The sequence below is a fragment of the Chinchilla lanigera genome, unplaced genomic scaffold, assembly GCF_000276665.1.
Source record: "Chinchilla lanigera isolate Chin_1 unplaced genomic scaffold, ChiLan1.0 scaffold00026, whole genome shotgun sequence".
Lineage (NCBI taxonomy): Eukaryota > Metazoa > Chordata > Mammalia > Rodentia > Chinchillidae > Chinchilla > Chinchilla lanigera.
This window is the reverse complement of record NW_004955427.1, coordinates 1,710,725-1,735,550: the sequence shown is the minus strand read 5'-3', so window position 1 is coordinate 1,735,550 and position 24,826 is coordinate 1,710,725. Positions and strand designations below refer to the sequence as shown.

Here is a 24,826-nt window from a genome sequence, read left to right as displayed (position 1 = left end):
TCCAAAGACCGGCGCTCCCCGCCCGAGGCTCCCCGTGCGCTAGGGGCCCACCCTCAGGGAGCCAGCAGGCAGGAAGCTAGCCAGCCGGAAGACTGGCGCTCCCTGCCCGAGGCTCCCTGTGCGCCGGAAGTCCTCCGTGGCCTTTCTTTTTTGCGCACTGTTGTATTTTGAATGCTCAGGGCACCTCCATAATCTTTACTTGGTTTGTTCTGAGCAGAGAAAACTTAGTTTTGACTCCCTAGAAAGAAGAATGTTGGAGACCAGGTTATGAGACCGGGGTCCCCTGATCTTGAGTCTGGTGTGGCCTTGCTTGGGGAACGGAGAAGTGCTCAGGGGACCCATGCTCTCATGCTGTGCGGGGAAAACTCCCAACCTCAGCATTGCTAGGGCGAGATAACATCCGCTGGGGAAGATCTAACGACTGGGGGTGTACCAAGGTGGAGGGCAACTTGTTCTTCATGAGCACCCCCATCTACTACACTGAAAAACACAGTGCACTCTCTCCTGTGCTGCTCGTTTGCTAATAAAAGTGGGTCACAGCCAGGTGTGGGGGTGTAGGCCTGTAATCCCAGCACTCGGGAGGCTGAGGCAGGAGGATCGTTGCGAGTTTGAGGCCAACCTAGGCTACAAAGTGAGCTCAAGGCCAGCCTGAACTGCATAGCGAGACCCTGTCTACCAAAAAAAGAAAAAAAAAGTGGGTCAGCCACAGAGATTGTTGTGCCTGTTCCCCAGAGGCAGGTGACTGCCAGTCTCCTTGTACCGTGAGTATTGTTTACTGTCTTTCTTTATTCCCTGCCCACGGGTGTCTGGGGTGTGCTCGGTCCCTGAATAAATCAGTTTTCAAACATCGTCCTGATGCACACGTCAGCAGTTGCTCTTGGGAAGGTCGTAGTAATTCCAGCCAGCCAACAGTCTGAGCCCGATCTGATCGTTCCAACTGCACACACTGAGTTTGGGGAATCCCAGTCTGTCTTACCCCTGCCTGGTAGTGGTGCTGTTCCTGGCCGTTCACCCGCGGTCAGGCACAGGGCTTCAAATAAACAGCCAAGACTTCACTTAGAGCCCAAAGATGCTTTATGGTTTCCATTCCAAGAACATTTTACTACACACAAACATTCCTTCTTCTCCTTCTCTCCCTCCCCCTCCCCCTCCTCTACTTTCTGCCCTCCCACTGCTGAAATTCTCACTAGTTATCAGGGATCGCATTTGTTCAGTCGATCCAGTTCCCTTTCTTGAAATGTCTGCTCCCAGCCAGGGCTGTGTTACTTCATTGTCCACTTGTGTTTTCCGCTTTTCTGCTTGAGGCCTGACTTCGCTCTTGGAGGACTTCTTTCTTCTTTCTTTTCCAGGTCAAGTGAAAGGCCATTAAGACAAAAGAGGCCAACCATGTTAACGCTCCTGTGACTGTGTAGGCGATGCCTAAGAAAAAGCCCCCACTTCCACACCACGTCGGGATGGAAAGAACAACAGCTTTTTCTCCTTGGAACCTGGTTACTGGAAAATCTAAGAAGAATTGTTAAGGATATGTCTTAGCACTTTTCACTTCTACTGCATCTACCAAATATGCTAGGTTAAACCATAGAAAGTTGCTTTCTTGGTAGTTGAAACATGGTTGAATATTCAGTCTTATATGGTATAACCTAATCAAGCAGTATCTTGGTAGAATAAAATTAATAAAAACAAGACTTCCCTCTACACAGCTTTAATTGACAAAAGAAAATCTGATACAGACAGATCTGAATGACTTACAGACAGCTAACTAATGAGATAATAAATAATTTTTTCTTGATGAGTCCAAGGAAGTTAATATATCTAGCTTTTACAGCAAACCTACAAATCTATTTTTGAATTAGGAGACCCAGGGAAGACTAAGTTCCCTAATAGGCCAAAGTTTAAATTCCTACTTCAGCGAAAATTTTTTAAGGAGAGTAAAGAATAAAAGTAAATAAACAAATGCAGAGAGAAAGAGAGGAAGAGAGAGAGAAAAGCATTAGTGGCAGAACACTTCTGGCGGAAAAACTAAAGGTGGTACATTCGTTTGGGTTCTGCAATGGCCAGCATCCCTGCTGCTGGGAAGAAAGTATTTAAAGTGGGTTTGCTATCATTAGTGTTTTAATGATGTCATGTTGATTATGCATGTGGCCTAAGGTTTTTAAACATCTGGTGTCTTTTGTAAACGAAACTAATAAACAAAGGCTTCTCATAGCAACAACAGAGGCATTTCCCAGCAAAGCTCTTAAAATGGCTTACATCACTTGGCAACAGGCTATTTAGAGACGCAAGGAAACGTGTTAGGAAACCAGCTCTCTTTTCTTCCACATCCGAATTCCCCACTGTCGCCAGGCCCTAGGCTGCCACCTCACCCCGTCCGCCTGAGTGTGTTCTCCCCCACTTCCTTTAGAAAGGCAGGGTCCCTTTCCCTCACACACAGGACGGCTTCTCTCCCTACTGGGAGGCCCTGTCTGTAGAGAACAGGCTGGCTTTTCTTGCCGGGCAGTCTGGCCATCGGGCCGGCGGGGCAATACACCAGGGCCACACACAGGTAACAGACACGTCGGAGTGAAAACAGGACCAAAGCTCTGAATGGAGATCTGGTTTTGAGAGCGTGCGGCATTGAGCAGGACCGTGAAGGCAGGCACCACAGACAGCGCGATCAGCAGGAGCAGCAGCGCTTCTTCTGCGGAGCAGAGCCTCCCTTTCTCATCCCCCAAACCGCACCGGGGTGCGCTGTGAGGACAGCAGTGCGCGACTTCCCTCCCCGTTTCTTGAATGCAGCTGTGACTTCCTTCCTGGTGAGGCAGCCACAGAGCGGGCAGGGTTGGGAAGTCCAACTTGAGAGACCGTTGTTAACAACTTTCAATCTGTACTTAAATTTTCTTGAGAGAGAGAGGGTTTTTTGAAATTCTTCTTCAAAAGGTGATCTTCTACAGTTTAGTCTTTGATCAATATCTAAATTGAGGAATTTTGTGCCTTTTATTTTCATAAAAATAGGACAAACTAGTACAAGAGTGCCTACTGCCCTGCCAGAGGAAGACGGCCACACGCCTGCTCTCGGCCATGACAGGAGAAGACTGTAGGGGACCTAGAACACACACTGTTTGCGGTTCATGTTTCTCCAGGAATTTCCCGCTCAGCCTCATGGGGTAATGAGATTAAGGAGGAGAACAATTCTGTGTGGAGAGCCTCTGGCTTGTTGGAAGTTCCACTGAGCAAGAAGTTCTGACATCTGATCTGGGTGAAGTTTCAAAGCTGTATACTAACCGGAGAGGGTTCTGCCTCTAAGGGATTTTTGCCTGGGGGACAATCAAAGACTGAAAAATTAACTTCTAGGCACCAAGGATATGGCTCAGCGGCATAAGTGCCTGCCTGGCAAGCCCCAGGTCCTGAGCTGGATTCCCAGTATCCACTCCCCCAAATAAATACGATTAAATTAACTTTTAAAGACTAGAGTTAGTATAAAGTATGTTTATGTAACTTAATATGTAAAGTTATAGCATTTGATGCTATTTTAAAGTTAAGTCCTTTTTGCTTTTAAATTGATGCACATTTCTACTTCTAAATTAAGTGAAGAATTTGTCATCTCTTAGCAAAGCGTATGTTTTCTCGCGTGGCGCACATGTCCCTTACTAAGGCACTCACTCTGCTGGTTCTGCATCTGAGGGAAGCAGACAATGGCGTCCCCACTGTAGAGCTTGTAGCACACCTGGCGTGGAGCCCAGGACTCCCTTGCTCTGTGATACTTTTGTCTAGAATGAAAGGTCTACAGTCTCTTTCAGTTTCTGCTAGTTTGAGTCCATGTTCCCAATTCATTTCTCAGGCTCCTCTTCCCTCTTCCTCTCTTTATTTTCACGATTTTTCACCTTACCCCATTCTAAGTGGTGCGCTTCTTTTTCTTCACCGTTTTAAATCTTTAGGCGCCCTGTTATCCAGTCTTGCCTTCTGTGCTTATCCATACTTCTCTACCTGAGACTGTTAAGTATATAACAGAGACGAATTGAGGTTGAGGACAGGCCACCCCCAAGCACGCCCCTTTGGCACGCGATTTTCAGCTAAAGGGACTTAAAAAGCAGCAAGCACAAGAAGGGCGTTCTGACTTCCTATTTTCTTCCTGAATTCGTGAGAAAACGCCTGGGTGGGAGACACCCTTCTACAACAAGAGAAAAGAAACACTTCAGTCACCGAGGTCGGATGCTGAGGCCCAGAGGAGTCTGTAAACAAAGTCAGACTGTTAACTTTCAATCACCTCCCCATCGCTGCCACTCTTTTTTCAACCTAGTATATACAAACCGAGGGTAGGCCGCTTCTTTGGGTGTTCGTTTTTCTTTTAAGGGTTCCCACGTAGATAGAAAACCTTTGTATGCTTTTCTCCTATTGATCTGTCCTGTGTTAGTCCCAGCTGAACACTGGGAGAGTAGAGGACAATATTGTTCTCCCCTACACAGCATTACCTATAAGAAAACTTACAATTCTTTGGTATGAATATTTGATTGGAGAATACAGAATAGAATGAAATAATTGGATAACCACTAACCAGATTTTCCTTTAGCTTGAAAACTAAAAGGAGCATAAAAGGATACTGTAGGATATGTTGAAACTATAATTACCAGCAGGCAGGCCTTGAATAAAATGGTGAATCCGGTAGAGTCTACGGTACAGCTTTTTGAATGTGGGAAAGGCAGCTGTCCGCATCCAGACAATGAAGTCATCGTTGAGGAAGCCGTTGTTGTCTGGGTTGCTTTTATCGAGCTCATAGACTGGTTTAGGCCAGTTTGGGGGCTTTGTGCTTCCTGAGGGAAGAAAAGAAAGGATATGGTAGAGAAAAATAATGTTTCCTTTAGTTCTCCTTAGAGTGTAGCAATGAAAGAACTGCACATGTGAGAAAGAGAAGGAGAAATTAGACCTCTACACAAGTGCATCTGTGTGGAAACTATCTGAGTTTGTAGCCATTAAAATGATAGTTTTTGCGGTGGCGCACGCCTGTAATCCCAACACTCAGGAGGCTGAGGCAGGAGGATCGTTGTGAGTTCAAGACCAGCCTGGACTACAAAGTGAGCTCAACGCCAGCCTGAATTGCATAGTGAGATCCTGTCTCAAAAAGAAAAACAAAACAAAATGATAGTTTTAAAGAGGCTAAGGAATGTGAGTGATAATTTTAAAGGGTGAAAAAAGCAGAGTAGAAAATTATATGCATATTATGCCTTCAACTACATTAAAGATTATAAAGATTACAAAACAGGTATGACAAAATGGTAATGGTCATTTTCTTCAGTGGCATTTTCATGGGAAATATCTTTAATTCATTAGTTTAGCTAGCAATATAAAGAGAGAAAATTAAAAACGAGATTGATGGACATGTACCGTGGTCATCGGTGAGGCCGTGGAAGGGGGGCCTTTGTTTGGAGCAGAGATGTGAATCTGGGAACGAGCACTGAGAGTTTTCCTATTTTGCGTATGTTGGGGCCCAGAAATTCCACTTCTAGAAATGTGCCCTAAGGAAATGGCCAACAAGTGCCTGAAGTTGACTTACATACGTCTGCTCCCTGGCACTGCACCTGAGAGTTCCAGGCTGGGAGCAAGGCAGGGCCTGGTCAGTGGGAGGAGACAGAGGCAGGGAGACGCCGGGAAGCCAGCGGGCGTGGGCTCTGCAGGTGCAGGGCGTAAGGCGGCGCCGGAGCCGAGTCTGTGGGCCTCCCGCTCGTTCTCACGCTCCCCACTCGCCCCCGCGCGCATCAGTCCGTCTCACCCCACGGTGGGCTCTTGGGCACAACACTGTGTGACTTGTTTTTCACCACCACTTCGTCCAGGGCCTGACACATGGGAGGACTCAGTGGATGTTTGATGAGGAGGTGAAGGATTCCAATTAATGTGTCCCGATTTCCAAGGGTGCAGCCAAGTGCCTTTCAGAACCCAGTAATTCAGTTGTAGGTAAAGTGACTGTGTGTCTCAACGTGCCCAGGACAGACCCAGTTTATGTCGTTGTCCACAGTCTTATCGGATGATTTAGCATTTATTGTACACGAATAGTGTACATATAATTTCATCCGTCCTTCCAGCTTCCAGGCAAAACGCTAGCTCCGAGTGTGGCGCTCCCCTGCGCAGTGAATGCGCTGCTTACTCTAATTTGTGACTGTGTGGAAGATGAGCAGAGACTCTTCCCATCAGGCGCGATGTAACCTACCCAGTTGTTTTATTTGCTAATAAATCCTTTAGCAGTGAAGGACTAAAAAGTGGAACGTATGTTTAATGTAAAATTAAGTATGGTTTCTTCTTTTTAAAGAGAAAAAAACAATAACAAAATAACATCAACAAAGATAAACCAACACAAAAACAATAAAAATGATACAGGGTTTCAAAACAAGATGATAGGAATTAACAGTAGTTGTTATATTACATATTGGTATCTTCAATCAAGTTGCTCAGATTACCAGATGTAAGGATTTAAGATTGATCAAACAATTAAAGAGAATAAAAAGTAATAATAAAACCATTAGAATTGACACAGAGCTTCACTAAACAAGATGGTAGGAATTCAACAATGGTTGTTACATTGCATATTATTGGCTTCAAATTAGTTGTTCAGATTATCAGATATAAGCATGCTATAAGGATAGCTGGGATAACTGTACTGCTGATGTCTATTGGTTTATTGAAAGGAACAGTTAATGCTTAAGTATGATTTATTAACAAAATTAATAATATGATATCACACTGTTAGTCAATATTATTCTATCATGGGAATCATAGTGATCGTCATTGTGTGAAAATCAAGAGATATAAACCTGCTGAAGAATATCAGAACCTGCTCCAGAAGACTGTGGTAACTTTTAAAATGTATCCAATGACAGTGGTTTAACTTCTGTAAAGGTCTATATAAATATCATTCTGTAAGCATGACTTCATTAAGATCAAATGGAATTCCTTCTAGTTACACCTTTAAAAATTGTTTTGCTTTGTTTTGGTTTTTGGTAACCAAAAAGAATGTGTTAGTATGTTGTTGACTTCATTAACACACAAAAAATTCTGTAAATGGTTAAATGAAGCCAGATTTACATGAATGTCTTCAAATAGAATAACTGAGTAAGTTAAATATAACAATAGTTTATTTTAGGGGGGTTAATTCCCCATGGAATCAAAGCAAAGCATTTAGAAGCTCCATCATTCAAGATGAAACCTATGATATTATTATAGATCTTACTACAAATTCAGTTAAAAATTTCAACGATCAAGTTTAAATTGTTAGATTTAGTAGTGATAATATAAGGACATTTGGTAGGGCACAACATCAGAGGAAAGATAATGCTCTTAGTAAATTGAGGAATTGACAGAGAAAAAATATACTTAAAAACTGGCTGTGCTACATACACAATTCACAGTTGAATCCAAAGAAATGACAATATTTTATTACATCGAAAGAAAAGCTGCACTTGTACAAATCTAAATATTTTTTCATACTCATAGAGAAACTGAAGTGCACAATTTTTACAGTGACACAGATAATAAACATACTTCAGTATGATATTACTTGTAATCTTATCAACCAGAATTTTAGAAATGTTTGCACCTTTAAAGAAACTTTTTGTATATCAGATGATGGATCCTGTAATGATCCTGAACTTTTCCTGTAAATGAGCCCTCCAACTCTGGGATGCATTTTGTTAAAAATATTTTTTAAAAATTTCTAAAATATAGAAAGTGAAAAACCTTTAGTTGTTGAAGATTTAGTGTACAGTATAAGTGACAGCCAAGCTTGCAAACAACGAGATGTTATTTACCTCTGTAAGAGGAAAAGAACAGCTGAATATATTAATAGTGAGAGTTGAAAATATATATAAGGTTGAATTTTTAAATTCTATAATTATGCTTTGGAATATCCCAGTTTATGTAATAACTACTGATAACACTTCTCTTTTTAAGTGGATAGAATGTTTGTACCAGAATGAAATGATACTGAGAAAAATCTGAGATTTCTATTTTAACATCTAAACTTAACAATGCATTTACAACAATCAAAAATAAAAGTGAGGTTTAAAATATAGTGCCCATTGTTTTTTCTCTCTTTAAAATAAAAAGATAGTGCCTATGAAACCATTTGTGTTAAAATATTAGCATATTTCAAAAAATTAGCATATTTCACTATGAAGAGTTGAAATTGAGAATTCCTCTAGTTACCAAAATTGATAGTGAGTATAATAGGACCTTGACACCTATATTTTCTTAATAAAACCAAGAGACAACAGAGAGGAATCAGTTAAAGGTATCAATAATTTTAAATTGATGAAATAAAGTTAAACTTTAAAAATGATTGCAGAAAATTTTGTGAAAAAATTAAAATAGTAAAAATAAATTAATCAGAAAAATACAGAAAAATACAGGGGCATGTCATGAAGAAAATATGGCCAAGAAATTGATTGAAGTATGTGACTGAATATCAAAAAGAATTACTCTTCTTATGTTATTTTTCAATGTTTAAATAATAATTATAGTTTTTTAGGGTTGCTTTAACATATACATATGTGCTATTTTAATTTTTGAAAGAACTGCTTTTTTTTTTTTTTTGCAACAGGGTCTCGCTATGCAGTTCAGACTGGCCTTGAGCTCACTATGTAGACTAGGCTGGCCTCGAACTCATGGTGACCCTCCTGCCTCTCAACCCCGCAAGTGCCCAGATTACAGGAGCGCACCGCCATAGCCAGCTCCAAGAACTGCATTTTTGAAGGTAGTTTTTGGTTGAATTATTGTGTATGTTTATCAATGTGGCGCCAGTTTATTGGTCAGTATATGAAAACTTTAAAAAACTCTATACCTAGTTATTCTAGTAGGCCTTTTTAATCTCAAAAGGGCCATCATAATTATGGTCATTCTAATTATAGTGAAATTAGCCTTCTAAAAACATTGCTTTTTTCTGAATGGTAAACTGGAAGAAAACAAGGAACCGATCATTTTATGTTTCTGATAAGTATATGATGGAGGTGCCCACAGTGGGAAAATTTAAAGCAAAAAGGAGTCAACAAAGAAATAAAGAGGACTCAATGATCTCCCCACACTTAAAAATCAGAGTTTTTATAGAGATAAGACTATTAAGTTATTATATGACTCTCACCTGCAAATTTGCTAGGAAGATCATTGAAACTTGGATTCTGAAATTTGACATACTTATCTGTCCACCATGTAAGTCCATTCTTTAGCATTGGGACTCTGATATGTACAGACGAATTAAGTTTGTATGAAAGAATTATGGTATCTGAAAGGAAATAAAAACTTGCATTAGAGATGCAAGCCAGCAATTTTGCTGTGCTTCAAATGCAGAACACACACAGCTGCAGAGAAATCGGGGCTCTTGCACACTCTCAACACGCCCACATGCTGTAGATGCTGCAGAGGACCCTTCCTTTTCCTGCCAAGGCTGAGCCAGTTATTGAAAGATACTCCCCCACCCCCCGTGGAGGGCCTTCCTGCGGTCCCCTACATTTTTTTTATTTTTAAAATTATTTTTATTTTAAAAATTAAAAAACTGACAAAACAACAATGAAGACAACATTGAAACAACACAAAAACAACAAAAATGATACACAACCTCAAGACAAAATGATAGAAATTCACAATGGCTGTGAAAGAGACTCCTAAGCTCCATTTAACTCATGTTCATAGACTTCTCTTTCATATTTCTGGCAAGGAAGGACTTATCTGCAAATGAAACACTGTGCACCAGTGCTCTGGGTCAGACAGGATAACAGATCTAGTATTTAAAAGACAAAACCAAACCCCACTTCTTAGCTGCAGTGGTAGATCTGATATTTGGTTAAACCAATGGCTTCACATCTGAACGGTAACACACTTACGGAAAGGGCCATCCCAGAGACAGGGACACGTCACCTACCGTTGAACATGCTGTTGGCGATAGCCCCACAAGGAGCAATGGGAGTACCGTCGCGAGACACTTTGAACGGAGCGCAGTTCTCAACATCCTGGATGCAAGATGACAGAGCGATGAGGCACGCTTTGGGCGAGCTCTCTTGCCATCCTCAGAGAGAGAACACTGGCAGGGTAAACCAGCTCACACTAATTTGCTGGCACGGACCAAGATTATGGGCCACTGTCTGTTTCTTCCCAGTCATCTGGCTCCCTTGGGCTAGAAACCTTCATGTGTTGGACACAGGTGTGTGCAATATGTATATGCTAAGCATGTCTTTTCCCTCAGTAGTATGTAGCATCAAAATGTCTGCGGGAGGGAATTTTGTCATATCAGCTCTACTATACATTACTCTAAATTTACACTGGAATACAATCTTTAAATCGCTTTCATTGAAGTAAAATTTATACTCAGAAAATGTACAGACTATGATTCTATAGCTAGACGACTTAACACAAGGAGTCCATCCAGACTACCATTTTAAAAGAGTAGTTACTGAGAATGATCTGGTTATCATTTCACATAATGTCAGTATGGAAAAGAGCTCCATTTAACTTTCTTGCTAGCATGGTAAATATCATCTACCAAGGGTAAAACTTTGTACCCCTGGGTGTTGAAAAGATATTTGGTTAAACCAGTGGCTTTATTCCATCAAAAAGAACCCAGTTTCCTCAAAGTAGGCTGGATCCCCAGTTATAGGAAGGACAGTGGTAGATATCAGCTGAACCAAACTGAAACAAGGTCTCCCCAAATAGCTCATGAAAGGATGACCAAAGGTGCCTAGTGTTCCCATTCGCCCTGTGAAGAGACAGCGCTCAAGCTCAGTAACAGTTACCTTGAACACCCAGCCCTCTCCGTTCATGAAGAATGAAATGAACATTTCTGTTTTATAAAAACTTGGCTTGTAAAATCTTTAGCTTTTGAGTTTATTTTTCATCCCTCCTTTTAGACTGAAAGACCCATCTGGCTTAAAAAAAAAAAAAAAAAAGAAAGAGACTACGATAGCAAATTAAATAAAGCCTTACCCTTACATCCTCACCCGTCAATTGGTTATTACTTCTGGACTGAATGTATCGATAGAGATTCTGATAGAAGCCATACAATTTGTAGTACATGTAAACGTTACCCTGTATGGGAGGAAAGCAAGAAGTGAGAAGAGAATAAGAGAAATCAACTGGAATAGTAATAAACATGAGCAGGGATTTTTAATTTAAACATTTAATTTATTTCTTTGTTGGTTGGTTTGTTCAGACAGGGTCTTATTATTTTGTCCGAGTGGGTCTCAACTTTTCGTTAGCCCCTGAAGGGCTGGGGTTACCATCATACACTGTCACACCCTGCAGAAATTTTAAAAATATAAAGCAGTACAGAAAAAAAAATGATGGGAACTGTAAATTTCCTGCAAAACAGAAATGCAAGAAATCATTTGCAAAAGTCACTGTTGGAAGTCCTGGTCTATAAAGATAACGGAAATGATTAAATAACCTATTTTTAAAAATTTTATGAAGAAAAGACCAGCCGTGGTGGTGCACACCTTGGAGGTGTATCCTCGGGAACTATGTGTTGTCCCAGCCCCTTCTCTGCCTTTGCTTCCTGTTCACCGTGAAGTGAGCTCCTCCTCCGCTACCTAGTGCTGCTGACTGCTTCTGTGTTCCACCTCCCACAGCTGCACAGCAGCGGCACCGCTGACGCAGGGCGGCAGGCTCTGAGACGCTGAGCCAGACGAGGCTTTCATGTTGTTTTCGCAGGTGTTTTGTCGCAGTGTCAGAAAGCTGACTATACTAAGGCCCTTGGAGTTTTCTGGGTAGACTTGAGACAGACTTTACTAATAACACGTAGGAAATATTCATTTGCATTTAACTAACGTATTCACAGATTTTACTACCAGTGTGGAGGAACACCTGACGAGTCTCCTTTTTGGCTGAAGCTGGCCCTGTTCCCCGGCACTGATTTGTCCAAAGCTGGCCAAGGCTTGTCTTTACCCCCTCAGTCGGCTTTAAGCAATGCCAATGGGTCTCGCTGAGGTGTGGGTGTGCATGTTTGAAAGGCGGCAGGTCAGAGTTGCCCTGCCTGCAGCTCCCAAGAAGTGGGAGCGAGCTGGGCTGAGAGCCCACTGTGGGCTGAGGTGGGCCTCAGATAAGAGGCTACGACTTCTCAGGGCACAAAAAATACACACCAGAGCTGAAGCACCAACCCCAGAACATTCGATACTGCCTTAAACTGTGCTATTCAGATTATTCCTCCTTCATATCTCTCTCTGCACATGTCGGAGGTGATTTCAGCCTCCAGCCCTGGGTCGAGGCCTTTGTTCGCTCAGCCATCGCACTAGCTGGGCTTAGAACCCCTTGACGCCCCACAATTACAAATACGTCTTAGTGCCTTCATTCTTGGCATGTGTCACGCTGGACGTGGCAGACTGGAATTAACTTACTAGAATTCCAGTAACCTTTCCCTGAGATCACGAATGTGGGTTTTTCTGGACTGCTACGAGGTCTAGAAGGCTTCCTGTATACCAGCACTCATAGAAATGTGTAATGTAGCTGTGTATAATTCACATACTAATACCTTCGAAATAACGATTGTATCTCAAAATAAGAAGGCCTGACTGTATTAAGGGCCTCTGTGGTGTCAGGTGATACATTTAGTGCAAGAAACACAGAAGATTCTTCGCACTTCCCAGAGGCCATTGATTTGTTAGCTTATGCAAAGACAGAGCTTGGAAAGGCTTCGGCTTCGCTTTCCAAGGACCTTAAGGAGGAGGAGTATGGCAAATCGGAACTGCCCTCCTGGGGCGCTGTGAAGAAAGTCCTGGTGAGTGCGGCCAGGCACAGAGAAGATCGGCAGAACAGCCTGGCGGCTCGAGGGGAGACCGCTCCGGACTCGGGAGGGGAGGCTGAGCCAGGCACGGAGGCAGGCTGCAGACGGCCGACAGACCGCGCGGGCACCAAGGCAATGAGCCACGCTCCCTGAGAACGGCCCCGTGTCCTCTCTGAAAGGGAGCCCCACGGCTGACCCGTGGCCACGGAAGGTGTGAAATCCACAGTGGGATGTACCACACATCTAACTACAAGCCAGCAAGCTGATGCCACGGAGCCAGAGCTACACGTTCACGTCAGTGACAGGCGGGCGCGCTGGGCACGCGAGGCCGCAGCGTCTCAGTGGCCTCTTCTCAGGGACCGTGTTCCGGGCCCAGCTTGCCAAGGCCGCCATGGTCCCGCCTCGCTGAGTACTCACTCTCTGGCCTGCCCTCTCTGCGCGCTCAGTGGCACTGTAACCAGGTAGCGTCCTGGGGAAGTCTGACAGAATTGCCGCCCCATCTCTCAGATCTTCTAGTCCTCGGTTCCTCTCACACGGTGCCCTAAGCTCCAGCCGAGGCCTCTGCGCAGTCACTCTTCTCCCAGCTTGTGTGAACTGACCTGCAGAAGTAGCGCCTCTGTCTGAGGGAAGTGCGGGTGCCCTTCTGTTTCCCTGAGGAGGCGGAGGAGGAGGAGACGCCCTGTGAAGAGAGGCCCTGGCCGCGTGTGTGTCCTTGCCACCGCCTGGCCGCCCTCCCCTTCCTCTCAGGAAGCCCTTCACAGCAGCCCCAAGCGCCCCACAAGAGAGGTCTGAGACGGCAAAGAATCCCTCCATGTCATCAGCAGTCGCTTTAAATGAACCTCTTTCTTGCCCTTGACTTCTGCGCCCGGAGTTTCTGGGTTGAGCTGAGCAGCAGGAAATACGGTCTGGCACCCGCCCTGGGCGCAGGCTCCCCGTGTCTCAGGCAGACTCGTGGGCACCCACTGCCTGGGGCCCGGCGTTCGTGCGCTGCCTGCAGAGCTGCAGTGCTTGTCCTGGGTGAGCCGGCTGGCTCTTCCCAGAGGGCTGTGCCTAGTGGAGTGACAGCCCCTGGTGACACGCACATGACTTTTGAAGGACACAGACAGATGGGAATTTAAGATTTTATCTTTAAGATCTTTCTTCACAAAAGTATTGTGGGCCTTCAAAAAAGAAGGAAGAAAAATAAAATTAGGGAAGGAAAGGAGGGTAGAAGAGGAAAGGAAACGTGTGGGACGGCCTGAGAGTTTCTCAGCTTCAGGGCTGGGAGTGTCGCTCGGCGGCAGGTTGAGGCCGCCTCCTTTCCTCTCCGGATCGGAGCGGGGTGCCGTGGGGGGAGCCCCAGCAAGCCGCAGGTTGCAGCTCACCTGCTTCCCGCTCCTTGGGCCAGTGTTGAGAGGAGCCTTCTCACGGCTGCCAGCCTTCCCTGGGAGTCCGGACTTCATCCAATGAAGAATGAATTTTTCTTCAATACCTCGAAGTTATTCCATGGCCTGTCCTATCCCCCGGAATTTGTATTTCTCCATCTTGACCTGCAGCCTCTGGCCCTCACGACGGGAAGAGTCTGGGTCCAGCAGGCTTTCTGGTGAGCTTCTCACCGAGGCCCGCCTCGAGGCCCGCTCCCGCCTCCAGGCCCGCTCCCGCCTCCAGGCCCGCTCCCGCCTCCAGGCCTGCTCCCATCTCAGGCTCAGCTGGCCCAAAGCCAAGCTCGTCATCCCCTCCTGAATCTCTCCTTACCTCCCCGCTGCCCTCCCTCCCATTTGTCCTCTCCAGGGTCGCCACCGCCGTGTGGTCTGACAGTTCCCCCACCTTCTCCCTGCACCCTTCACATTTCCTTCCAGAGCGTCCCCCATACGTTCTTGCATGTCCGCTCTGTCCTGGCATCTGCTTGTCAGAAGACCTGGATGGGCAGACTGACACAGGACTTCAACAAGCCTAAGCGTAGGGTGTTCGGTCTCGCAGTGTTTCTTTAGCGTTTCCCACAGTGCCTGACAGTCAGGCTGGAAGTGTCTTAAGAATCTGCATCTATAGGGTGACTGGGGTGGGGGGACCCAAGAAGGTTCCCGCCACGTAAGACCCCTAACATTCATTTACCGTGCGCCTTTGGCCACATCATTTAACATCTGAGCCCATTAATTTGCTGGTTATAAAATGATTGGTTAAACTTAGTGACCTTCGCAGTCGCCTCCTATGCTGACATTTGGAATAAAACTTGTTTGATTAATTATAAAAATTATGTTATGAAGTTGGGTAGGTACAGAACCTTAAAACTTAGAAACAAATATACAAAAGACAAGAATAATACCAAATAGGCAGGCAGGCACTCAACAGTTTATAAGATTTGTCTCTCCCACCCTGCTTTACTTTTAATATTTTTCAGTTTTGGAGAGCATTTGATAGAAATTGTGTACTTGCCCTGGACAGCTAAATAGAAGTACAGATACATCTGCACAAAGTCCACTGAACGCTCCATTCCACTCACCTCCATTTTCTGTGGAAGGTAAAAAGGTATAGAGCAGGTACACTCCTTGTCAAAGTTATAGGCATTTTCCCGAAATTCAGCACAATTTGCGCATATTTTTGTGTAATTAATCTGTCAAGCAGGGAAAACAACAACGATTAATTTAAAAGTTACATAAGTACATGCCTTAAACTTAAGCCCTGGTCACCAAAGTCTTCCACACGTATGGGCTGTGGCGCCTCGGTGGAGACCTGAAGGCCCAGGGTGCAGGGCGGGTGTCTCTGGGCTGTTCGGGGGACTGGGCCTTTCCACGGACTTCCCTTTGGGGACCTGGCAACACTTTGCAACCGCCTGGAACTGTGACCTGTGGGGTGCGGCCTTGTCTGTCCGTCATAACGAGGTGTCGCTGGGAAGGCGACGGTCAGTGACTCAGGAAAACCGGGCCACAGCCGGACGCCAGTCACATTTACGGTGAAGATGCTTCACTGCTTTTTTCATGTTACTTTACAGAAACTGTTCATACTAATGAACTGTATTACATGGCATTCAGAGAAAGTTGCCAAAGTGACCGAACATAGAAAAAGAAGCATTTTCAAATAAGATTATTGATGTATGTGGAACAACCCTAGTATTAAAAGGTATTGCGTTCTGCTTTGTAAAAGTTCAGTTCTGTGGAAAGTGGTATAAGAAACTCTTTTAAAAGGTGGCCTGTGCTTGCTTCTTGGCCTTTTGGCTAAGATCAAGGGCAGAGGATTGTGTGTCCAAACGGGTGACTCCTGTGAGCTCTGGCCGACACTGAGCTCTAGGAAGATGCAGTCAGAGGACAGGAAGGAGCCGGGCATGGTGGTGCACACCTGTGATCCCAGCACTGAGGCTGAGGCAGGAGGACTGCCGCAAGTTCGAGGCCAGCCTGGGCTACAAAGTGAGCTCAAGGCCACTATGAACTGCACAGTGAGACCCTGTCTCAAAAAAAAAGAAAGGAGGAGAAAAGAAAACAGTAAGGAAGGGGGCTCAGAGACCAGGGTCAGGTGCTGTGCGGCTCCCTTACCCTACAAGGACGCTCCCCTCTGGGGCTTGGGGCTGTGGTGGGGCTGTGGGGGGCTGCTTCTGGTTTCCCCTCGCCATGCTGAGGAGCAATCATGGGGTCATGGCAGTGTGGGACAAGGAAGTAGCTTTCTCCCTGTGGTAAGGTGCCAGTGGATTTGGGAGAGAATGCTAACAAGAAAGACAGAATAAATTTCAGTCTGTCCAAAACAAGGTTTTGAAGCTTAACGGTAAAGTGCAAATACTAAAAATTAGTGAAAATTCTACTCTTGTACTATTAAACCATTTAGCAGCATGGCTTTCACTCTTCTTTTGAACATATTTATTTCTTTTCTATTTGTAAAACTACATCTTGCTTTATAGAAAGCATTAAAGACTAGGGCTGTGTCCTGATTGGGACAGCTCACATTGCACTTTTTTTTTCAAGTTGATGAACAAAAATTTTATTTTTTACACATAAAGGTTGATATAAAACCATTAGTTTCCTGTTAAAGAAAACTGAACATTTCAATCAAAAAGAACGGTGTCTAAATTTAGTCATTAAATACTATTCATATTTTCTAAAACAGAACTTGAAAACATCCAGCATGCTTAATCTCAGTACAAAGGATTCAAGACCAAGCAGACAAGTCACAAACATCAAGGGAGACTACAAATTATCACAGTCATCATCATCATCATCATTATGATCTTCACACTTCTCTTCAATGCATTTGATGCCGCACTGGCGGTATTTTGTGATGATACCACGTTAGTGGTATTTTTTTTTTTTTTCTTGGTCTTTTTCAGACAGGGTCTCGCTATGCAGTTCAGGCTGGCCTTGAGCTCACTTTGTAGCCCAGGCTGATCTCGAACTCACAACCATCCTCCTGCCTCATCCTCCAAGTGCTGGGATTACAGGTGTGTACCACCACACCTGGCCGTATATGAGTGGTAATAAGAATGTGTTTGGACCCAATTCACGAGGGATTAATCAGAACATTCGGAACTGCTGAAGTTGCGGAAGGGAGGCCTTGGCAGCAGGCCCTCTGAGGCCGGCATCTGTCCGGTAAGCCTCTGCCGAGTGAGGGACACGGAGCCCCTACCTGGGCTGAAACAGACATGGCCTGGGGGCCGGTGTGCCCAGCGTGGGGGTGCCTGGCCTGCTAGCAACGGAAGCAGCCCTCAGCCGCGGACCTGTTATTCTTCTCGCAGAAGCGCCCCGTTTTTTGTAAAGATTTGAGTCTGTAGTTGGGAGCTGTGAAGCAGGATCGATCAGGTGGTAACCTAGGACCGAGTATGGCTTGATCAGGGGCAAAGGGTTTGGTTTCCCTGCCTTGCAGTATCTAATAAAAAATCTCTTGGGGGAGGAGAGGCGAAAGACCGGCCGGCTCACACTGGACGCCAGTCGCACGTATCCGCGGTGGCAGCGGCTCTCTCGGCGTGGCCTCGGTAAATTTCAGCCTCATCTGGAATGGTGGCTGCACATCGCAAGGCGACTCCAGCGTCTGATTCGCAACTCTGGGCTCCTGCTCTGTGGTCCCCACGTCCTCCGGGTTTGTGCCATCCTCCGTGCAGCCTGCGGCACGCTCCCGGGAGAAGCCACCTTGCCCGGCTCCGTGATGTCCGCTGATCAGAGCTCTCGCTGCGTCACCCACCCGTGCGCTCCGCTCCGATCTGCACGCGAGTTTGTTTCCGGGTGTGGTCTTGCAGCTCCTGCTGTGCCGGCGATCAGGATGTCGGGGGCACCACAGCCCCAGACGCGGGCGAGCGCGTCGGCTCCCGCGCTTTGCCCGCGCACACGGCAGCCCTGGTTCAGCCGATCTCCGACCCCGAGCGAAGCACTTAAGCTCAGCACCCGCATTTTGTTCCCCAGCATGGCTCTATGAAACAATCAGTCGAGCCTGAGGTCACTGTAACAGTAAACATCCCGCTTCATGGATCCCGCTTTGAGTTATATGAATACAGAATTAGAAGGCTGCCTCACGGCCAAGTACTGTCTGAGTAGACGGCATCTGCGTTGCTTGCTTCCCAGCTCCGAAGAACTTAATGAGGGAGATACACCCTTCATCCTCTGTAATAACAGCGGCTCCACCTTGGCGCTCGAATGACCCGTAAATCCTCTGTTAGGAAATGAGGCAAAAGCCACAGTCTGTCGCTCACGCAGTGCTGGAGTCAGAAGCGCCCTCCCCTCGGGAGTTACACGAAGGCGCTTCCTGCGCGCCGGGCTGAGCGAGACCCGGAGCGGCCAGCGCGGGGCCTGCGCCTGCCCGGCTCGCTCAGGCACGCTGGCCCGGGCGGTGCCCGCGTCCGTCACTCCACGGCGAAGCGCGCGCAGACACAAACCATTTGGGTGCTTCCTGGTTTTCCTGTACGACACTGAAGTGCTGGAACTAACCAAACTCGATACAGTTGAAATATTCGTTGCAAAGTACCCTTATCCTCTATGAGACAAACACATTTTGTCGAGAGCTGCGTGCAGAGCGGCTCCGTCGCCGGCCAGCGACGGGCTGAGGTCGCCCCAGCGCAGGAGATGAGCCCGCTCAGCCAGGGCCGCCCGCGCGAGGACTGCGTTCGCAGCGCAGGACGCGCCGCTGCGGGGTGAGCAGACCCAGGGCCGATGGAGAGGCGAATGCAGAAGCGTGCCGTCCGTGGGAATAAAATCACCTGAGGAGACCGCTACCGTGCCGGCCCCTTCAGGAGGGAAGGGTTAGCTGCCTGCTGCCCCCGGGCCGCCGAGGGCTGCCCGTCACACTGGAGGCCTCAGGACTTTGGGGCATTTCACTTCCAGGGAGACCAACCTCCGCGAGCTCAGAGGAGGGGGCGGAAAACGCGAGTGGGGAGGCGGCAGAACCTGCCGAGGAGGGGGCGCGACGCGCTGTGTGCAGTCTCCCTGCTCTCCCCAGCCCAGCGTTCCAGCCGGCGTGTGCTGATCTCCCCGCGGGCAACGAGCAGGGACCGTGCCGGGGACGCGGCCGAGCCCGCTCCTTCCTCACGCACCCTGCTTCATCGCTGCGTATTTGTGACGCCCACCCTGCAGCGCCCGTCGACAAGGTGCCTTAGCTCATGAGGTCTCAGGGTATTTGCCTTTACTTGGGGACCGTACCTGTGGGGTCTGCATCTGGGCATTCACTGACCACAGGTGAAAAACATTTGAAAAGCAATTTTCTTTACTAAACAAGCACAGACCTTTTTCCTTGTCATTATTCTGTAAACAATTCAGTATGATAGCTGTTTACATAGGATTTATATTCTATTAGGTTTCAGAAATACTCTAGATTCACTTAGGGTATATAAGAAGTCATGTGAAATTGTGTGCAAATGAGTCATTTTAAGGGATTTGAGCATCTAGATTTTGGTGTATTTCATTACTGTTAGTAGTAATGGCAATAGTTGTTAGTAGTTGTGCTCAGCTTTTCTGAGGCAGGGTCTCGCTATGCAGTTCAGGCTGGCCTTGAACTCACTTTGTAGCCCAGGCTGGCCCCGAACTCACAATGATTCTCCTGCCTCAGCCTCCCGAGTGCTGGGATTACAGGCGTGCGCCACCACATCCAGCCAATTTAGGTATCTTTAAGGAGGAAGCACTGCCCTGCAGATCTGAGGGAGGGCTGTACCATTTAACCTTCACTCTCATTGGCTCACGGAGGGTAGGCACTAATTTTTGCTCATCATCCTTATCTGCACACCCAGCAGAACCTGAAGGCACCTTTTGAAACTCATCCATGTGAAACTCATGTTGAAAGAAGTGGCCCTCACTGTCAGTTCACCAGCAGCCACGTGCAGAGCGGAAGAGCAGCTTTCCGTGGCTGCCTTCAGGGCAGCTCTCGTCTGGTCTGGGATGTCTGGCTGTCTGCTCAGAGCTGACGCAGAGGGAACAAGCACTTCATTCACTGTACATTGAATACAGGCATCCTTAAGATGTCAGAAAGTCCTGCGGCCATGCTTTTCCCAGAGCTCGGAGGGAGTTCATTTGCAAAAGGTAGGACTCAGTTCTTGAAAGAAATCAGGTTATTTCTGTTTGCAGATGACATGAAAAAAATAGACCCTATCAAAAGATTACTGGAGCAGATAAATGAATTCAGTGAAGTTGTAGACTAAAAAATCCACACACAAAAATCAAAGGCCGTTTTATACACCAATCACAAACTTGCAGAAAAAGAAGTCATGAAAGCAATTCTATTTATAGTAGCTACAAAAAACAAAGTACCTAGAAGTAAATTCATCTGAGGAAATGAAAGACCTCTAAATTGAAAACTGTAGAGCACTGCTTAAAGAAATGAAATAAATTACACAAAATATGGGAACACGTTCACAGTTCATGGATTGGAAGAACTAATACAGTTAAAATGTCCATACTACCAAAAGCAATTTAGGTTTGGTACAGTTTCCACCAAAATACCAATACAATTCTTCACAAAACTAGTAAAAACAATTGTTTAATTTCTATGGAAGCATAAAAGGCCCTGGACAGCTAAAGCAATCTTGATCAAATAAAGCTGTGATATCACAACATCTGATCTCAAAATGCACTATTAGGGTACAGTAACCTAGATAGCACGGTGCAGAAATACAAACCAGCACACAGATAAATGGAACAGGACAGAGCGTCAAGAAATAAGTCCGTGCACCTACAGCCAACTGATTTTTGACAAGGCTCCAGAAACATACGTAGAAGGGACAGCTGAGAAAACTGAATTACCCATGTGCAGAAGAATGAAGTTTGACCCTTGTTTTTCACTTTGTACAAAAATCATTTCAAGTGAATCAAAGACCTAAATGTTGGGCCTGAAACTGTGAAACTACTAGATGAAAACACAGGTGAAACACCTCAACAACTACAGGCAATGACAGCAAAAAGTTGACATGTGGGATTAAAACAAACTAAGTTTCATCACAGCAAAAGAAACAATCAAGTTAAGAAACCACCTACAGAATGGGAGAGAATATTTGCATACTATTCATCTTGACAAAGTATTTATGTTGTATTCAGGGTTTACAAGGGGAAAGATTTAACACAGGACACATAATTTATCGGGTTATTTGATAATATTCACCCAAAGAGTCAAGTGCAGGAGTGTGGAGATCTGTCCACACACTAGAGACCCAGAGAATCCAGCTGAGGGCCTGGATCCCACCACAGTGTCCTGCACGAGTCCAGCTGGAGGCCCAGAGCCCACAGCAATGTCTCATGCAAGTCTGTATCCAGGACCTGCACTGGGAAGGCCCACAGGTCAGGGGTGGAAGCTAGAAAGTCTGCGCCAGCGGGATGAAGGGTCTGTGTCAGCGGGCTGAGGGACCTGCACTGGAGCCGGAAGCGATGCTCAAGGCAGGGACCAGAGCTCCCGCAGAGAACTGCGACCTTGCTCAGCAACAGTGAGGACCTGAGCTTCTCTGATGATAGCAGCTGAGTTCATATCAGGAAAACCAGCGTGACAAGTTTCTCCAGGAGGATCCACAGCACACCATCTTCCCCTTCAGTTCTCCTTTTATGCTGCTGGCAGCAGTCCTCAGGTGGGTCCTCCACACCCAGAACCACACTGATTCAGCTCAGCTGGGTGTTACCAGTTGACCATTACTTAATCCACCATAATTAAATACAGAATATATAAAGAACTTGTAAAAAAAACCCTCACCACCAATAAAAAATAATTTAATTAAAAATGGGCAAATGATCTACCTCAGTCAAAATAGCTATTATGAAAAACGCAAAAAATAAATGTTAGTGAGGATATGGAGAAAAAGGCATTGTCATACACTGTTGGTGGGAATGTCCATTAATACAACCACTGTGGAAAACAATATGGAGGTTCCTCAAAAGCTAAATGTAGATCTACCATATGATTCAGCTATCCTACTTGGGTTAACAGTTAAAAGAAATGAAAGCAGCACGTTAAAGAGATATGTGCAGTGCCATGTTTATTGTAGCACCATTCACAATAGCTAAGATATGGAATCAGCCTAGATGTCCACTGACACATGAATAAAGAAAATGCTGTATACGTACGATGGAATATTATTTATCCAGGAAAAGGATATTTTCAGCAAAGTGGATGGATCTGGAGTACATTATGTCAACTGACATAAACTAGACATACAAGGGCAAATATTTCATATGTTCACTCACATGTGGAAGCTAAAAAGTTCATCTAAAAGTACATTAATAAAAAGAATTAAACAGCATGTGTTGGTTTAATAGAACCTAGCAAGTGGGTGTAGGAGGTTGAACAAGGGTATCAAAGCACAGGTAGGAGTAGGTTCTAGTGTTTGTAGTGCAGTAGAGTATAACTGTCATTTACAATGAGCTATCACATACTTTACGGAGAACTAGAAGAAAGGAGCTCAAAGGCTCCAAACAAAGAAATGATACGGAGCTAGAAATGAGAGTTACCCAGATGTGGTTGGTGCAGATTGTGTGCATGGACTGAACTATCATGTTGTACCCTCTAAGTACGTAACATCGTTACATGTTCATTAAACAGAAAAAATAAAATTACATACATTGTATATTCGAGATTGAAGACCTGTGTGTTTGGCTCTCTGGCTACAGCAGTGTGTGAGTCTGGCATCATCAGCTTTTCTTGCTCCTCTCCTTGTTTCTGTTCGCTGCCTGCTAAGTCCTCGGCCATGTAAAAGCACCCTGGCTGAGCTAAGCTGCTCACCAAGTGACTGCCCTGGAGGAGGCACAGGGACGGAAGAGGCCCCTCACGTGCGCTGTTGCTGTTCGCTGCTGCCAGCGGCAAGAGGGGGGATGGCTCCATCTTATCTAGCTTCCTGCTGAGGGACTGTGTTCTCCAATGGACCATTCCCACTTAAAGTCCCAGACTGAACACTCTTGGTAATCCCAGCCTGGGAGGCTGAGGCAGGAGGATAGAGATTGAGGTCAGCCTGAAATCCACAGTGAGTTGGAGAGCTGGAAGCCAGCCTGAGCTGCAGTGAAACTCTGCTTCAAAAGGAAGAGAAAATGAAGAAGAGGAAGAGGAAAAGTAAGGTGGACACAAACCTCTACTTTCTTGGTCTTCTTTGCAGATAATATTAGGATGACGCCCATGCAAAGGCAGAATGCGCCCGTGCCAAAAAAAATAGAGAGGACCAGCTTGGCCGAGAAGCGCAGGTGGTGGGCAGGCAGCTTCTGCTGCTTCATGGCGGTGTTGTCTGGCATCCTGGACAGCGGCTGCTCGGGTATTTCCTTCATTTTAGGGCTGTGGATGACCCAGATAGACTGGGTTATTTAGAACATTTCTATTTGTAGTAATACCATGTCATGCTAATGTTAAATGAAAATGACACAACCTTTCCTTCACAGTTGCAAAGTCTGTCCTGATTCCTGGACCTACTTCCTAACCGGACCGGATGTTCACGGGAACACAGGCCTCTTCAGCCAGCCCCTGCTGGGTGTATCGCTGTAGGCTCGGGAAGCCTGCTGTGCTGAAGGAGAGACCGTCCCTAGCCAGGTCTGTCAACACCAACGTCTGGTGCTACACGGAAGGTGCCACTGTGGGCTACTTCTGGGACTTGACAACTAATTCAAAGCAAGCCTTTCCTGAAAGGGGGAAAATAGATTTATCTTTGGAAACTTGCTTAAATGCTCAGAGACTGATTAAAAAAATAAAAGTCAGGGATGTCAGCTTTCTCCCAAATGTGGATGGTACTTAATGTGAATATAAAGTAAGTAGAGAAATGCTCTCAGCTTACAGCTAGTTTTGCTATTTGTAATACTGAAGACGAGACAAGCAAACAGGGAACTGCGTAACACAGGTGTGTAATTTCAGCAGTTCCCAGTGATTTTCTTCCACTATAGGAAAGACCCTGGTAGGAAGTGTAGAATAAAACGTCTCCTAACTTCTCCCAAACACACGCTTTGGAGTAGCCCTAGTGAGGCACAAGAACGTTCATCAGTTAGTCGCCCTACACCGCAGTTGGTATTAGTTAGGCGCTCTTTCCCTTGTTACAAATCCACTGAAAACTTCATTGGGTGTTAACAGTTAATAATTACTTCTTGCCAGGTGTCACAGCACATGCCTATAATTCCAGTACTCAGGAAGCTGAGACAAGAAGGTTGCCACGAGTTCGAGGTCAACCCAGGCTACACAGTTAAAGGCCGGTCTCAGAGTGAGACTGTTTCAAAAACAAAATTACTTCTGTAAAAATGGGCCTTGAGGATGGAGAAATTAGATTTTTTGCAATTAGACAGTATGTGCTTTTCTAATTTCTCCCTTTTTATTAGTATTAGGCAGAGCAGTATTGCTACATTATTTTTTTAAAGTCAAAGGTGGCAATGACTTTGGGAAATATACCTAGTTTTTAAAAGAATATGAAATAGATACAAACACTTATGGTAGAAAGTTTCCAACTCAGAATAAAGTCCTCGGACTTGCAAACTTGAAAACAGCCAAAATACCAATGGGAAGCTTTCGGCATGCCATTTCAGGCTGATGGAGGGACAGTGACTAGCCTGGCTCTTATTAGCCTTGTGAGAGGAGGCAATGTCTAGTTAACGTCTACTGTTTGTTTCACTAAATAAAGAACCTGGGTTTGTATACAGGCCTGGCTTACAAAATATCAGGTGTGTTTGTGACTTAAGGGCTTGTTCCATTACTAGGCGGTAACGTACTACATAG

At 45.6% G+C, this 24,826-nt stretch overlaps 1 protein-coding gene, 1 long non-coding RNA gene and 1 pseudogene across 5 annotated transcripts in view; 1 reads left to right on the top strand and 2 right to left on the bottom strand.

Moving 5' to 3' along the window:
* Nucleotides 1-1,056: 1,056 nt before the first annotated feature.
* Nucleotides 1,057-24,826, bottom strand: part of Cmss1 (cms1 ribosomal small subunit homolog (yeast)) — a 66,024-nt gene continuing 42,254 nt past the window's right edge. For 3 of the 4 annotated variants that reach the window (XM_013515092.1, XM_013515091.1, XM_005386295.2), the window contains 7 exons: nucleotides 23,209-23,407; nucleotides 15,207-15,317; nucleotides 10,936-11,037; nucleotides 9,878-9,965; nucleotides 9,101-9,241; nucleotides 4,578-4,787; nucleotides 1,057-1,503 (listed from right to left, as the gene is read on the bottom strand). In XM_013515092.1, coding sequence (XP_013370546.1) covers nucleotides 1,268-1,503; nucleotides 4,578-4,787; nucleotides 9,101-9,241; nucleotides 9,878-9,965; nucleotides 10,936-11,037; nucleotides 15,207-15,317; nucleotides 23,209-23,407 — 1,087 coding nt within the window. In that variant the 3' untranslated portion in view covers nucleotides 1,057-1,267. Of the gene's footprint in view, nucleotides 1,504-4,577; nucleotides 4,788-9,100; nucleotides 9,242-9,877; nucleotides 9,966-10,935; nucleotides 11,038-15,206; nucleotides 15,318-23,208; nucleotides 23,408-23,498; nucleotides 23,749-24,826 lie in introns of all 4 variants that reach the window. The other variant, XM_013515093.1, reaches the window with a different exon arrangement.
* On the top strand, nucleotides 1,517-3,768 carry LOC106148713. The gene is made up of 2 exons (XR_001234365.1): nucleotides 1,517-2,792; nucleotides 2,992-3,768. It is a non-coding gene; the product is annotated as an uncharacterized LOC106148713 (long non-coding RNA).
* Nucleotides 16,644-18,072, bottom strand: LOC102008128 (annotated as a pseudogene).